The sequence below is a fragment of the Phyllobates terribilis genome, unplaced genomic scaffold (assembly GCF_046119375.1).
Source record: "Phyllobates terribilis strain yellow unplaced genomic scaffold, ASM4611937v1 Scaffold_9__5_contigs__length_417890890, whole genome shotgun sequence".
NCBI classification, from domain to species: Eukaryota; Metazoa; Chordata; class Amphibia; order Anura; family Dendrobatidae; genus Phyllobates; species Phyllobates terribilis.
Window position 1 is genome coordinate 101,751,057 of NW_027362769.1, and position 17,248 is coordinate 101,768,304.

Below are 17,248 nucleotides of genomic sequence, written 5' to 3' on the forward strand. Positions count from 1 at the left end.
GTATGACCTTATTTTAACATTCTGCATTTCTTTTCTTGTTACAGATCCACCCGGTCCTCCTTCCAATCCAAGAATCACAGATACAACCAAATCTACTGCCACATTGCATTGGGGAAAACCTCACTATGATGGTGGCCTTGACATCACTGGATACATTGTGGAACACCAAAAAGAAGGAGAAGAAGAATGGGTTAAAGACACCACAGGATCAGCACTTAGAATCACTGAGTTTGTTGTGGCCAACCTCCAACCTGGTAGCAAATATAAATTCCGTATCCGTGCCATTAATGCTGCAGGTTCTGGAGAACCAGCACAAATTGATGATGTTGAAATTAAAGACCGTGAAGAGACACCTGACTTTGAACTTGATGCTGAGCTAAGAAGAACTCTTGTTGTTAGAGCTGGCCTAAGCATTCGTATTTTTGTACCAATTAAAGGACGACCAACGCCTGAGGTTACTTGGATGAAAGGGGACATTCCACTCAAAGCCCGAGCTAACATTGAGAATACAGAATCATTTTCTCTGCTCATCATTACGGAGTGCAACAGATATGATGCTGGAAAGTATACTATGAATCTTGAAAATGCAGCTGGAAAGAAAACAGGATTTGTTAATGTCAAAGTTTTGGATTCCCCAGGACCTCCATTAAACCTGAAAGCCAGAGATGTTTCGAAAGACAGCATCACCTTGCAGTGGGATATGCCACTCATAGATGGTGGATCCAGAATAACAAATTACATAGTTGAAAAACGTGAATCTACAAGGAAAGCATATTCAACAATAACAACCAACTGCCAGAAATGCTCTCTGAGGATTCCTAATTTAGCTGAAGGATGTGAATATTACTTCAGAGTGCTAGCGGAGAACGAGTTTGGAATTGGTGAACCCGCTGAAACAGCTGAGCCAATAAGAGCATCTGAAGCACCTTCTCCCCCAGAAAGCCTTAATATCATGGATATTACCAAGAACAGTGTGAGCCTTGCCTGGCCAAAGCCAGAACATGATGGTGGAACCAAAATTACAGGTTATGTCCTTGAAGCACAAAGAAAGGGTTCTGATCAATGGAGTCATATTGCTACAGTTAAAACATTGGACTATGTAGTGAAAAATCTCAATGAGAATGAAGAATATGTGTTCCAAATAATGGCAGTCAACAGTGCAGGAAGAAGTGACCCAAGGGAAAGCAGACCAGTAATTGTTAAAGAACAGATGATGCTTCCAGAATTTGACCTACGTGGCCTTTATCATAAGACTGTGCTTGCTAAAGCTGGAGACAACATTAAAGTCGAGATTCCTGTGCTTGGAAGGCCAAAACCTGCTGTGACATGGAAAAAGGGTGAACAAGTTCTCAGAGAAACTCAGAGAGTTAATGTAGAACGCACATCAACTGCAACCATCTTAAATATCAGTGAATGTATACGTAGTGACTCTGGAAAATATACTTTAGCAGCTAAAAACATTGTTGGAGAAATAAGTGATATAATTGAAGTTCAAGTTCATGATATTCCTGGAATTCCAGCAGGACCCATCAAGTTTGATGAAATTTCATCTGATTTTGTTATTTTGTCTTGGGATCCTCCAGAGAATGATGGTGGCGTTCCAATAAGCAACTATATTGTGGAAATGCGTGAAACAAACAGTACTAATTGGACTGAGTTGGCTTCTACAGTAATACGCACAACTTTTAAGGCAACAAAACTTGTAACTGGATTGGAGTATCAATTCCGTGTTAAAGCTCAAAACAGATATGGAACTGGACCATCCCTCAACTCAGAGTCTGTGGTTGCTGCATATCCATTTAAGGTTCCAGGGCCACCAGGAACACCACAAGTTATTGCAGTTACAAAAGATTCCATGACAATCAGCTGGCATGAACCAGTCACAGATGGTGGAAGCCCAATTCTTGGTTATCATATTGAAAGAAAAGAAAGAAACAGTATACTATGGCAGACAATCAGCAAAAATCTGGTAGTAGGAAATATATATAAATCCTCAGGCCTTACTGATGGTATTGCATATGAATTCCGTATTGTGGCAGAAAATATGGCTGGCAAGAGTAAACCAAGCAAGTCTTCTGAACCAACATTTGCTCTTGATCCAATTGATGCACCAGGAAAACCAGTTGCTATCAACATTACCAGACATTCAGTGACCCTACAGTGGACAAAACCAGAATATAATGGCGGGTTTAAGATCACAGGATACACAGTTGAGAGAAGAGATCTTCCCAATGGTCGCTGGCTGAAGGCTAACTTCAGTAACATATTAGATACTGAATTTACCGTCAGTGGATTAACTGAAAATGCAGAATATGAGTTTAGAATACTTGCAAGAAATGCTGCCGGTGCTGTTAGCCAGCCATCTGAACCATCTGATGGTTTAACTTGCAGAGATGATATTGAAGAGCCAAGGATAATGGTCGATGCCAAGTTTAAAGATGTTATTATACTAAAAGCTGGAGAAATTTTCCGACTTGATGCTGATATTTCTGGTCGTCCAATTCCGACTTTGTCTTGGACAAAAGAAACCAAGGACCTTGAGGATACAGGAAAATTAGAAATAAAATTAGCAGATTTCTCAACAACATTAATAAATAAAGACTCTGCACGAAAGGATGGTGGAGCATACACGCTTACAGCTTCTAATCCAGGTGGTTTTGCTAAACATGTATTTAATGTTAAAGTCCTTGATCGACCAGGACCATGTGAAGGCCCACTGGCTGTATCTGAAGTCACAGCTGAAAAATGTGTGATATCATGGTTGCCACCATCAGATGATGGAGGTGCGAAGATAGATCACTACATTGTGGAAAAACGTGAAACAAGCAGATTGGCTTGGACAAGTGTTGCAACAGATGTCCAAGTAACAAAATTCAAAGTCACCAAGTTACTAAAAGGAAATGAATATGTTTTCCGTGTTATGGCCGTAAACAAATATGGAGTTGGAGAAGTCTTGGAATCAGAACCTACTCTTGCAGTTAATCCATATGTACCACCTGATCCACCTAAGGCTCCAGAAGTAACAACAGTTACAAAAGACACTATGATTGTTTGTTGGGGACATCCCGAGTCTGATGGAGGAAGTCCAATAACAAACTATATAGTAGAACGTCGTGACAAGGCAGGGCTCCGTTGGGTTAAATGCAACAAGAGAGTTCTCACAGATTTGAGATATAAAGTTTCTGGTCTTACTGAAGGACATGAGTATGAATATAGAGTAATGGCTGAAAATGCAGCTGGAAATAGTAAGCCAAGCCAATGTAGTCCATTCTATAAGGCATGTGATACCGTGTTTAAACCTGGCCCACCTGGAAACCCAAGAGTACTAGACACAAGTAAATCTTCAATTACAATTGCTTGGAATAAACCAGTCTATGATGGTGGCTCAGAAATAACTGGATACAATGTGGAAATTTCTCTTCCTGAAGAAGATGAATGGAAGATTGTAACACCTCTTGCTGGACTTAAAGCTACTTCCTTTACTATCACAGGACTTAAAGAAAATCAGGAATATAAAATACAGATATATGCAATAAACTCTGAAGGAGCAGGTGAGCCTGCCCTTGTTCCAGGATCACCAAAAGCAGAAGAAAGAATGCTACCACCTGAGATTGAATTGGATGCTGAACTTCGTAAAGTTATTAACATTAGAGCTTGTTGCACATTACGATTGTTTGTGCCTATTAAAGGAAGACCTGCACCAGAAGTTAAGTGGACAAGAGAAAATGGTGAACCAATAGACAGAGCAACTATTGAATCAACAAGTTCCTATTCTCTACTAGTTGTGGAAAATGTGAACAGATTTGATGGTGGAAAATATATGCTTACAGTAGAAAACAGCTCAGGAAGCAAGTCAGCCTTTGTTAATGTCAGAGTGCTTGATACCCCAGGGGCACCTCAAGATCTAAAGATAAAGGAAATTACCAAATCTTCTGTCACATTAACTTGGGAACCTCCACTTATTGATGGTGGATCCAAAATAAAGAACTACATAGTAGAAAAGCGTGAATCAACCAGAAAAGCATATTCCACAATAGCAGCTAATTGTCACAAGACAAGCTGGAAAGTAGATCAGTTGCAAGAAGGCTGTAATTACTATTTTAGAGTCCTGGCAGAAAACGAATATGGAATTGGATTACCAGTTGAAACACCTGACTCAGTTAAAGTATCAGAAAGACCACTGCCACCAGGCAAGATCACACTAGAAGATGTAACAAGAAACAGCGTTTATCTATCTTGGGAAAAGCCAGAACATGATGGTGGAAGCCGAATTGTGGCCTATATTGTAGAGATGCAAAGCAAAGGAAGTGAGAAATGGGCAACATGTTCTACTGTTAAAACCACCGAAGCAAAAATAACTGGATTGATTCAAGGAGAAGAATATATGTTCCGTGTATCTGCTCAAAATGAAAAAGGAATTAGTGATCCAAGACAACTCGGGGTACCAGTGGTTGCTAAGGATCTTGTGATTGCACCAGCATTCAAACTTCTATTTAACACATTCAGTGTCTTAGCTGGTGAAGACCTTAAAGTTGATGTTCCATTTGTTGCACGTCCTAAGCCTTCTGTGACATGGCACAAAGATAATTTACCATTAAAACAGACAACCAGAGTGAATGCAGAAATCTCAGAAAATATCTCTTTGCTAACAATTAAAGAAGCTTCAAAAGAGGATGTTGGCCAGTATACAGTGAAACTCGCCAATACCGCAGGAGAGGCTACTGAACAGCTCAGTATTGTTGTTCTTGACAAGCCAGAACCACCAACAGGTCCAGTTAAAATTGATGAAGTGACAGCTGACAGCATTAGCTTTACATGGAATCCTCCCAAGTATGATGGTGGAAGCTCTATCAACAATTACATTGTAGAAAAACGTGACACTTCAACAACAAATTGGCAAATTGTATCAGCTACAGTGGCAAGAACAACCATAAAGGCTACACGACTTAAAACAGGCTGTGAATATCAGTTCAGGATTGCAGCTGAGAACAGATATGGAAAGAGTGGATATTTGGTATCTGAATCAGTAATTGCACAGTATCCATATAAACTTCCTGGTCCACCTGGAACACCATTTGTTTCCGCAGTTACAAAAGACAGTATGGTTGTACAGTGGAACGAGCCTGTAAATGATGGTGGTAGCAGGATTCTTGGATATCATGTGGAAAGCAAAGAAAGAAACAGCATTCTTTGGGTAAAATTGAATAAAACAATCCTTCCAGACACAAAGATTAAGGCAACAAACGTTGAAGAAGGTATTGAATATGAATATAGAGTTTATGCTGAGAACATTGTAGGCATTGGCAAGCCAAGTAAAGTATCTGAATGCTACGTTGCCCGAGATCCATGTGATCCCCCTGGACGTCCTGAGGCAATAATTGTCACAAGAAATTCTGTTACAGTTCAGTGGACAAAACCTGAATATGATGGTGGTAGCAAGATCACTGGTTATGTTGTTGAGAAGAAAGAGCTACCCGATGGACGATGGATGAAAGCCAGTTTTACAAATGTTATTGAAACTCAGTTTGCAGTTACTGGACTGGTTGAAGACCAACGATATGAATTCCGAGTAATTGCAAGAAATGCTGCTGGAATATTTAGTGAACCTTCAGAAAGCACTGGACCAATTACAGCAAGAGATGAAGTAGAGCCTCCCCGAGCAAGCATGGATCCAAAATACCGAGAAGTCATAACAGTAAATGCTGGTGAAACATTTAAGATTGATGCAGATGTATTTGGCAAGCCAATTCCTTCTGTTCAGTGGTTTAAAGGAGGTGAAGAACTTGTAAACACAGCCAGGCTTGAAATAAAAGGAACAGACTTTTTCACATCCCTAAGTGTTAAAGAAGGTATAAGAGTGGACAGTGGTCAATACATCCTACTGCTGAAAAATGTTGCTGGTGAAAAATCTGTACCAGTCAATGTAAAAGTTCTTGACAGACCAGGACCCCCTGAAGCACCAATTACTATTACTGGTGTTACTGCTGAAAAATGTTCATTAGCTTGGAAGCCTCCAAAACAGGATGGTGGTAGCGATGTTGACCACTACATCATAGAGAGAAGAGAAACAAGTCGCTTAGTATGGACAGTTGTTGATTCAAACGTTCAAACTCTCAGCTACAAAGTAACCAAACTCTTGGAAGGAAATGAATACATCTTCCGTGTCATGGCTGTAAATAAATATGGTGTGGGGGAACCCCTTGAATCAGAAGCAGTCATTGCAAGGAATCCTTTTGTTGTCCCTCAAGCGCCAAAAGCTCCTGAAGTTACAGCTATAACCAAGGACTCGATGATTGTTGTTTGGGAAAGGCCTGCATTTGATGGTGGCAGTGAAATAACTGGTTACGTTCTTGAAAAGCGTGACAAAGAAGGCATACGTTGGGTCAGATGTAACAAACGATTGGTCAGTGAATTGCGCTTCAGAGTAACTGGACTAGTTGAATCCCATCTTTATGAGTTTAGAGTTTCTGCTGAAAATGCTGCTGGGCTGAGTGAACCAAGTCAGTCATCCATATATTACAAAGCTGCAGATCCTATTTATAAATCTGGTCCTCCAAACAATCCCAAAGTTGTGGACGTTACAAGATCAACAGTAATCCTTTCTTGGGGCAAGCCCATCTATGATGGTGGTTGTGAAATTCAAGGATATATTGTAGAGAAGTGTGACGTCAGTACAGAGGAATGGTCAATGTGCACTCCTGCAACTGGCATAAAGGAAACCCGGCTTGAAGTTGAAAAGCTTTTGGAGAAACATGAATATAAATTCCGTATATGTGCAGTGAATAAGGCTGGGGTAGGGGAACATGCTGATATTCCTGCTTCAATTATTGTTGAAGAGAAATTGGAGGTACCTGACCTTGATCTTGATCCAGAATTGAGGAAAGTTGTTAATGTAAAGGCCGGTGGCTCACTAAGATTATTTATTCCCATTAGAGGACGTCCAGCACCTGAAGTTAAATGGGCAAAAGTAGATGGAGATATTAGAGAAACAGCCCTGATTGATGTAACCAGTAGCTTCACCACACTTGTACTTGACAATGTTAATAGATTTGATTCTGGCAAATATACTCTAACAGTTGAAAACAGCAGTGGAACTAAATCTGCCTTTATTAGTGTAAGAGTTTTGGATACACCTAGTGCACCCGTAAATTTGAGAATTAAAGATATCACCAAGGATTCTGTGTCACTAACCTGGGAGCCTCCTGCATTGGATGGTGGAGCTAAGATAAAGAACTACATAATTGAAAAACGAGAAACCACAAGAAAAGCTTATGCTGCTGTTGCGACAAACTGCCACAAGACCTCATGGAAGATAGATCAGCTACAAGAAGGTTGCAGCTATTACTTCAGAGTAACAGCTGAGAATGAATATGGCATTGGTTTGCCAGCTGAAACACCTGAATCTGTGAAGGTTTCTGAGGTCCCTCAACCTCCAGGAAAAATAACAGTAGTTGATGTGACCAGAAACAGTGTATCACTATCTTGGGAAAAACCTGAACATGATGGCGGAAGCAAAATCATTAATTATGTTGTCGAAATGCAAGCAAAGGGAAGTGACAAATGGTCTGAGAGTCTGCGTGTCAAAGCCCTTGAAGCAACAATAACAAACTTGACTCAAGGAGGTGAATACCTTTTCAGAGTAATTGCCGTAAATGAGAAAGGAAAGAGTGATCCTAGATCACTTGCTGTTCCAGTGGTTGCCAAAGACCTTGTAATTGAACCTGATGTACGACCAGCATTTAGCAATTACAGTGTCCAAGTTGGACAGGACTTGAAGATTGAAGTTCCAATTTCCGGAAGACCAAAGCCAACAGTCACTTGGGCAAAGGATGGCCAGGCTCTCAAGCAGACTACTAGAGTTAATGTTACAGATACAGCACACCATACAGTATTGCAGATAAAGGAAACTAATAAGGATGATGGTGGAATGTATGCAATTACAGTTTCAAATGTTGTTGGACAGAAAGTAGCATCAGTTGAAATTATAACACTAGACAAGCCTGATCCACCAAGTGGCCCTGTGAAATTTGATGATGTAAGTGCTGATAGCATTACATTATCTTGGAATCCTCCATCATACACTGGTGGCTGTCAAATCACAAATTACATAGTTGAAAAAAGAGATACAACTACTACACTTTGGGAGACAGTTTCAGCAACTATTGCAAGAACTACACTTAAGGTATCAAAATTGAAAACCGGAACAGAGTATCAGTTTAAAATTTTTGCTGAAAACCGGTATGGAAGAAGCTTTGGACTGGACTCTGAATCAGTAATAGCACAATATCCATACAAGGAACCTGGGCCTCCTGGTACACCTTCAGCACCAACAATAACAAAAGATAGCATGGTTGTTCAGTGGCATGAACCTATTAACGATGGAGGCAGCAGAGTGATTGGTTACCATCTTGAACGAAAAGAGAGAAACAGCATAATGTGGACAAAAGTGAATAAAACTATCATACCAGACACATATTTTAAGAACACCAATCTCGAAGAAGGCATTGAATATGAATTTAGAGTTTATGCTGAAAACATTGTTGGTATTGGTAAATCAAGTAAAGTTTCAGAGTGCTATGTTGCTCGAGACCCATGTGACCCTCCTGGCTGCCCAGAACCAATAATTGTAACAAGAAATGCTATTACTCTAGTCTGGAAAAAGCCTGAATATGATGGTGGCAGCATGATTACAGGTTATGTAGTTGAAAAGCGTGATTTGCCTGAAGGACGCTGGATGAAAGCAAGCTTTACAAATGTAATTGAAACACAATTTACAGTAACTGGACTTACTGAAGATGAGAAATATGACTTCAGAGTTATTGCAAGGAATGCTGCTGGAACCTTCAGCAGACCTTCAGATAGCACTGGGCCAATAACTGCCAAGGATGAAGTAGAGCCCCCAAGAATTTCAATGGATCCAAAATACAAAGACACAATAGTCGTAAATGCTGGTGAAACATTTAAACTGGATGCAGATGTGCATGGTAAACCTCTTCCTGCAATTCAGTGGTTCAAAGGAGATAAAGAAATTGAAGAATCAGCTAGATGTGAGGTTAAGAACACTGACTTCAAAGCCGTCATTATTGTCAAAGATGCTATTAGAGTTGATGGCGGACAATACATTTTGCAAGCTTCTAATGTTGCAGGAACAAAATCAGTACCTATCCAAGTGAAAGTTCTAGATCGTCCTGGACCTCCTGAAGGTCCAGTTCATGTTACTGGAGTTACATCTGATAAATGTTCCCTTGCTTGGGGTCCTCCACTGCATGATGGTGGTAGTGATATTTCTCACTATGTAATTGAAAAACGGGAAACAAGTCGCCTTGCTTGGACTGTTGTTGCACCAGAAGCTGTAACTACTTCTCTAAAAGTAACAAAACTCTTGGAAGGAAATGAATACATCTTCCGTGTCATGGCTGTTAATAAGTATGGAGTTGGTGAACCACTGGAGTCTGTACCAGTTCTAATGAAAAATCCATATGTGCCTCCTGGTGCTCCAAAGTCTCTTGAAGTAACAAATATTGCAAAGGACTCTATGACAGTCTGTTGGGGCAGACCAGATAATGATGGTGGTAGTGAAATCATTGGCTATATTGTAGAAAAACGAGACAGAGCTGGCATAAGATGGACTAAGTGCAACAAACGCAGAATTACAGATCTGAGATTGAGAGTCACTGGATTAACAGAAGATCATGAATATGAGTTTAGAGTATCTGCTGAAAATGCTGCTGGAGTTGGTGAAGCAAGTCAACCTACAATGTACTTTAAGGCAACTGATCCTGTATTCAAACCTGGACCTCCTACAAACCCACATGTTGTGGATACAAGTAAAAATTCTATTACTGTTGTTTGGGGAAGACCAATTTATGATGGTGGCAGTGAAATCCAAGGGTACATTGTAGAGGTATGCAAAGGAGATGATGAAGAATGGACAATGTGCACCCCACAGTCAGGACTACAAGTTACTAAATTTGAGATAGCAAAACTTATTGAGCATCAGCAGTACCAGATTCGCATATGTGCTTTAAATAAGTCTGGTGTAGGTGAGCCAGCAGCTGTACCAGGAACAGTAAAACCAGAAGACAAACTGGAGGCACCTGAGATAGACCTTGATTCTGAACTAAGAAAAGGAATATTGGTTAGAGCTGGAGGAAATGTTAGAATTCAAATACCATTCAATGGAAGACCACTTCCAGAAATCAACTGGTCAAAAGAAGATGGAGAACTTACCGAAAAGTCACAAATTGAAAGAGGACTTAACTTCACCCAACTTTCAATAGATAATGTTGATAGAAATGATGCTGGAAAGTATATTCTCAAACTTGAAAACAGCAGTGGCTCAAAATCTGCTTTTGTGACAGTTAAGGTGCTTGATACACCAGGTGCTCCATCAAACCTTGTTGTTAAAGACATCAAGAAAGATTCTGTCATACTCACATGGGAGCCTCCACTCATTGATGGCGGTGCCAAAGTAAAGAATTATGTAGTAGACAAGAGAGAATCAACTAGAAAAGCTTATGCAAATGTGACAGCAAAATGCAACAAAACAAGCTACAAAGTCGAAAATCTTACAGAAGGAGCTGTATATTACTTCAGAGTAATGGCTGAGAATGAGTATGGCATCGGTATACCAGTAGAAACAGTGGACTCAATAAAGGCTTCTGAAGCACCTTTGCCACCTGGCAAAATTACCCTAACTGATGTAACTCAAAGAAGTGTATCACTTTCATGGGAAAAACCTGAACATGATGGTGGAAGCAGAATTATAGGTTATCTAGTGGAATCTCAACCAAAGGGAGTTGAAAAATGGAGCACAGCCACAGAGACAAAAACATGCAATGCTGTTGTATCTGGATTGAGCCCAGGACAGGAATACTCTTTCAGAGTTCTTGCATACAATGAAAAGGGAAAAAGTGATCCAAGACTCTTTGGCATTCCTGTAATAGCTAAAGATTTGACAATCGAGCCAAGTTTCAAACTAATGTTTAATTCTTATAATGTACAAGCTGGGGAAGATCTGAAGATTGAAATTCCAGTTATAGGTAGACCTAAACCCAATATCAACTGGACTAAAGATGGACAATCACTGAAACAAACAACTAGAGTTAATGTAGAAGACACACCAGTATCAACTGTATTGCACATCAAAGAAAGTAACAAAGAAGACTTTGGAAAGTATGCAGTTACAGCGACAAACAGTGCTGGCACAGCAACTGAAGATATTACTATTGTTGTGCTTGACAAACCTGGTCCACCAAAAGGACCTGTACGCTTTGAAGAAGTTAGTTCTAACTATGTTGTGTTTTCATGGGATGCACCAGAGTATACAGGTGGCTGTCAAATCAATAATTACATAGTAGAGAAACGAGACACAACAACTACTTCCTGGCAAACAGTATCAGCAACAGTTGCTAGAACAACCATTAAAGTGACAAAACTGAAAACTGGATCAGAATACCAATTTAGAATCTATGCTGAGAATAGGTACGGCAAAAGTCCTCCTCTAGATTCTTCTGCTGTTATTGTTCAGTATCCCTACAAAGAACCAGGACCTCCAGGAACTCCATTTGTAACATCACTTTCTAAGGACCATATGGTTGTACAGTGGCATGAACCAGTAAATGATGGAGGAAGTAAAGTTTTGGGCTACCATTTAGAACGCAAAGAAAAAAATAGCATCCTTTGGGCAAAACTAAATAAGTCTCTTCTTCAAGACACAAAATTAAAAACTAATGGCCTAGAAGAGGGCATAGAATATGAATACAGAGTGTTTGCTGAAAACATTGTTGGTATTGGCAAAGCTAGTAAGGTATCTGAGTGTTATGTTGCCCGTGATCCATGTGATCCACCAGGACGTCCAGAAGCACTGGTCATTACTAGAAATCATGTCACTCTTCACTGGACAAAACCAGAATATGATGGTGGAAGTAAAATTACAGGTTACGTAGTTGAAAGGAAAGAACTCCCTGATGGTCGCTGGATGAAAGCCAGCTTTACAAATGTGTTAGAAACAGAATTTACTGCAACAGGCCTTACCGAAGATGACAGGTATGAATTCAGAGTTATCGCAAGAAATGCAGCTGGAATCTTTAGTGAACCATCAGAAAGCACTGGAGCAATCACTGCAAGAGATGAAGTAGATGCGCCAAGAGCATCCTTGGATCCAAAGTATAAAGATGTTATTGTTGTCAATGCAGGAGAGACTTTTGTTCTAGAAGCTGACATTCATGGCAAACCTATTCCAGATATCACCTGGTCAAAAGATGGAAAAGGTCTTGATCAAACAACAGCACGATCAGAAATAAAGTCCACTCTTCAGAGAACAACATTAATTGTTAAAGACTGTATTCGAGTGGATGGTGGTCAGTATGTTTTGAACCTCAGCAATGTAGGAGGAACAAAATCAATTCCCATTACAGTGAAAGTTTTGGATCGTCCTGGGGCTCCAGAGGGTCCATTAAATGTTACAGGTGTGACAGTAGAAAAGTGCTACTTGGCATGGGGTCCACCAACACAGGATGGCGGTGCAAATATTTCCCATTACAATATTGAAAAAAGAGAAACAAGCAGATTATCTTGGACACAAGTTGCATCAGAGGTACAAGCACTTAGCTATAAAGTCACCAAACTTCTAGCAGGAAATGAATATATTTTCCGTGTTGTTGCTGTAAACAAATATGGAATTGGAGAGCCCCTTGAGTCTGAACCAGTTCTGGCTCGTAATCCATTTAAGCCTCCAAGTGCACCTTCAACGCCAGAGGTCTCAGCCATCACAAAAGATTCAATGGTAGTAACGTGGGGACGTCCTCAAGATAATGGTGGTGCAGAGATAGAAGGATACATTCTTGAAAAACGCGACAAAGATGGTATTAGATGGACGAAATGCAACAAGAAAAGATTAACTGATTTGCGACTAAGAGTAACAGGCTTGACAGATGGCCATTTCTATGAATTCAAAGTTTCAGCAGAGAATGCAGCAGGTATTGGAGAAGCAAGTGAACCATCTATTTTCTATCGGGCATGTGATGCCAACTATCCACCAGGTCCTCCTAGCAATCCAAAGGTAACGGACACATCTAGATCATCTGTATCTCTTGCTTGGAGCAAACCTGTTTATGACGGTGGTGCATCAGTATCAGGTTATGTTGTTGAATTTAAGGAATCAGCAGCTGATGAATGGTCAACAGCAACACCACCAACAGGATTACAAGGCAAACAGTTCACTGTAACAAAATTAAAAGAAAATGCAGAATATTGCTTCCGTATTTGTGCCATCAACTCTGAAGGTGTAGGAGAACCTGCTGATATTCCAGGAACAGTAATTGCTGCTGAAAAACTAGAGCCTCCTGAGATAGAACTCGATGCTGATTTGAGAAAGACAGTCACTGTTCGTGCTGGTGGATCCTTGAGATTATTTGTTACAATCAAAGGAAGGCCTGAACCTGAAGTGAAATGGGAAAAAGCAGATGACAAACTTACAGAAAGGGCACAGATTGAAGTTACCAGCTCATATACAATGTTGGTTATTGACAATGTCAACAGATTTGATAGTGGAAGATATAACTTAACATTAGAAAATAACAGTGGTTCGAAATCAGCATTTGTTAATGTTAGAGTGCTTGATTCACCAAGTGCCCCAGTAAATCTGTTAGTTAAAGAAGTAAGAAAGGATTCAGTGACTCTATCTTGGGAACCACCTCTTATTGATGGAGGATCTAAAATCACAAACTACATTGTTGAAAAACGTGAAGCTACCAGAAAAGCTTATGCAACTATTACAAGTAATTGCAACAAAAATACATTTAAAATAGAACAACTACAAGAAGGAGGTATCTATTACTTCCGCGTTTTGGCTGCTAATGAGCATGGTGTTGGACTGCCTGCACGTACTGCTGATCCAGTTAAAGTGTCTGAAGCTCCTCTTCCTCCCGGAAGAGTAAGTCTTGTTGATGTAACACGTAACAGCACAATAATATCTTGGGAGAAACCAGAAAGTGATGGAGGTAGCAAAATTACTAGTTACATTGTGGAAATGCAATCAAAGGGAAGTGAAAAATGGAGCACTTGTACTCAGGTAAAGACCCTTGAAGCAACTATTACTGGACTGACGATGGGAGAAGAATATACATTCAGAGTAATTGCTGTAAACGAGAAAGGAAAGAGTGATCCAAGGCAACTGGGAGTCCCTGTAATTGCAAAGGATATTGAAATCCAACCAACAATTGAACTGTTATTTAATACTTTTAGCGTCAAAGCTGGTGATGATCTTAAGATTGATATACCAATTCGAGGGCGTCCATCTCCCACACTATCTTGGAAGAAAGACGGACAACCTCTAAAGCAAACAACAAGAGTAAATGTCCAGGTTTCAAAGACCTCTACCCTTCTTTCTATCAAAGAGGCCTCTAAGGATGATGTTGGACAGTATGAACTAATTGCTTCAAACAGTGCAGGATCATCAACAGTTTCTATTGGTGTAATAGTTCTCGATAAGCCAGGGCCCCCAGGACCAATTAAAATTGATGATGTTAGTGCAGACAATATTTCATTCTCTTGGAACCCACCTGAATATGATGGTGGCTGTCATATAAATAACTACATTGTTGAAAAGAGAGATACAACTACTACAGTCTGGGAATTAGTATCAGCAACAGTGGCAAGAACATCCATTAAGGTTGCACGTTTGACAACCGGATCAGAATATCAGTTCAGAGTTTGTGCAGAAAACAGATATGGAAAGAGTCATTATTCTGATAGCTCATCAGTCATTGCTCAATATCCATTTAAACCACCAGGACCCCCAGGAACACCTCGCGTTGCTCATTCAACAAAAGCTTTCATGATTGTTAGCTGGCAACCTCCAGTGAATGATGGTGGTAGTCAAGTGATTGGATATCATCTGGAAAGGAAAGAAAGAAGCAGCATTCTTTGGGCTAAAGTCAACAAAGGTCTAATACCTGATACACAACTTAAGGTAACAGGCCTTGAAGAAGGACTGATGTACGAATATCGTGTGTATGCTGAAAACATTGCAGGAATTGGCAAATGCAGTAAATGTTGTGAACCTGTTGCTGCAAGAGATCCATGTGATCCTCCAGGTCAACCAGAAGTTACTAACATAACAAGAACAACTGTTTCACTGGCCTGGAAAAAACCAGAATATGATGGTGGAGCAAAAATTACAGGATACATAATTGAACGAAAAGAGTTACCCGATGGACGTTGGCTGAAGTGTAACTTTACTAATATCCAAGAAACATACTTTGATGTAACTGCTCTAACAGAAGAACAAAGATATGATTTCCGTGTCATTGCCAAGAATGCTGCTGGGTTATTTAGTGAACCATCTGAAACAACAGGGCCTATCACAGTCAAAGATGATGTCGATGCCCCAAGAATTATGATGGATGTAAAATTCCGTGATGTAGTTGTTGTGAAAGCAGGGGAAGTACTTAAAATTAATGCTGACATTGCTGGACGCCCTCATCCTGTAGTTTCTTGGACAAAAGATGGCAAAGATATTGAAGAAAAAGCAAGAGTTGAGATCACATCAACTGACAACAGCACTCTCCTTGTAGTAAAGGACTGTATAAGAAGAGATTCAGGTCAATATGTGTTAACATTGCAAAATGTTGCAGGAACAAGATCTTTAGCTGTAAATTGCAAAGTACTTGACAGACCTGGGCCACCTGCAGGACCATTACAAATTGCTGGAGTAACATCTGAGAAGTGCTCACTTTCCTGGGGATCACCTCAAGAAAATGGCGGTGCTGAAATCGACTACTATATTGTTGAAAAGCGCGAAACAAGTCGTATTGCTTGGACCGTGTGTGAATCAGAACTTAGAACCTCATCTTGCAAGGTTACAAAACTGCTAAAAGGTAATGAATATATTTTCAGAGTTATGGGTGTCAACAAATATGGAGTTGGTGAACCATTGGAAAGTGAAGCCATAAAAGCACTGAATCCTTATACGGTACCAGTTGCACCAAAATCTTTGGAGATTACCAGTGTTACTAAGGAGGCTATGACCTTATGTTGGGCAAGACCTGAGAGTGATGGTGGAAGTGAAATATCAGGATATGTGATTGAAAGACGAGAGAAAAATAGCCTAAGATGGATGCGTGTAAACAAAAAGCCTGTATACGACCTTAGAGTAAAATCTTCTGGTTTGCGTGAAGGCTGTGAATACGAGTATCGTGTCTATGCAGAAAATGCTGCTGGCCTTAGTGCTCCCAGTGACTGTTCTCCATTGATCCGTGCAGCGGATCCAATTTTCTTACCATCTCCACCTTCTAAGCCTAAAATTATAGACTCAACAAAATCAAGTGTAACAATAGGCTGGGTAAAACCACTCTTTGATGGTGGCTCCCCAGTTACAGGATATACAGTGGAATACAAAAAATCTGATGAAACTGATTGGACGACTGCTGTAACAAATGTCAGAAGCACTGAATATACCGTAATTGCACTTACATCAGGAGCAGAGTGTCTATTTAGAGTTAGATCTGTTAACAAGGTAGGCCAAAGTGAACCAAGTGTCAGCTCTGAACCACATATAGTAAAGGACAGAGAAGAAGAGCCTGTATTTGACATTGACAGTGAAATGCGCAAGACATTAATTGTTAAAGCTGGTGGATCATTCACTATGACAGTTCCTTACAGAGGCAAACCAACTCCCAATGTCATGTGGAGTAAACCAGACTCTGACCTGCGTACAAGAGCTTCCATTGACACCACAGATACCCAAACATCACTTTCTATTGAAAAAGCAACAAGAAATGATTCTGGCAAGTACACACTTACTTTGCAAAATATTCTTAACACTGCAACACTTACACTTGTTGTAAAAGTCCTTGATTCTCCTGGACCACCTTCTAACATTGTTGTCAAAGAAGTTACAAAGGAATCTGCTGTCCTCACCTGGGATGTTCCAGAGAATGATGGTGGGGCACCAGTTAAGAATTACCATATTGAGAAACGAGAAGCAAGCAAGAAAGCATGGGTCTCGGTGACAAACAACTGCCATCGTCTTACATACAAAGTATCCGGTCTACAAGAGAGTGCAGTTTACTATTTCAGAATTTCTGGTGAAAATGAATTTGGCGTTGGAGTACCTGCAGAGACCAAAGATGGTGTAAAAATAACAGGTCAGTAAAACAGATAAATGTAATTAAAGAGCAGTCAAAAAATTGCAATAGTTTGAAATATATGTGTAAGAGTCTTAATCTTTTACATACTTTATTCA

At 40.1% G+C, this 17,248-nt stretch overlaps 1 protein-coding gene across 50 annotated transcripts in view; it reads left to right on the forward strand.

Moving 5' to 3' along the window:
* Positions 1-17,248, forward strand: part of TTN (titin) — a 282,255-nt gene that overhangs the window by 235,065 nt on the left and 29,942 nt on the right. For all 50 annotated transcript variants that reach the window (XM_073646811.1, XM_073646863.1, XM_073646839.1 and 47 more), the window contains one exon: positions 45-17,150. In XM_073646811.1, coding sequence (XP_073502912.1) covers positions 45-17,150 — 17,106 coding nt within the window. The remainder of the gene's footprint in view (positions 1-44; positions 17,151-17,248) is intronic.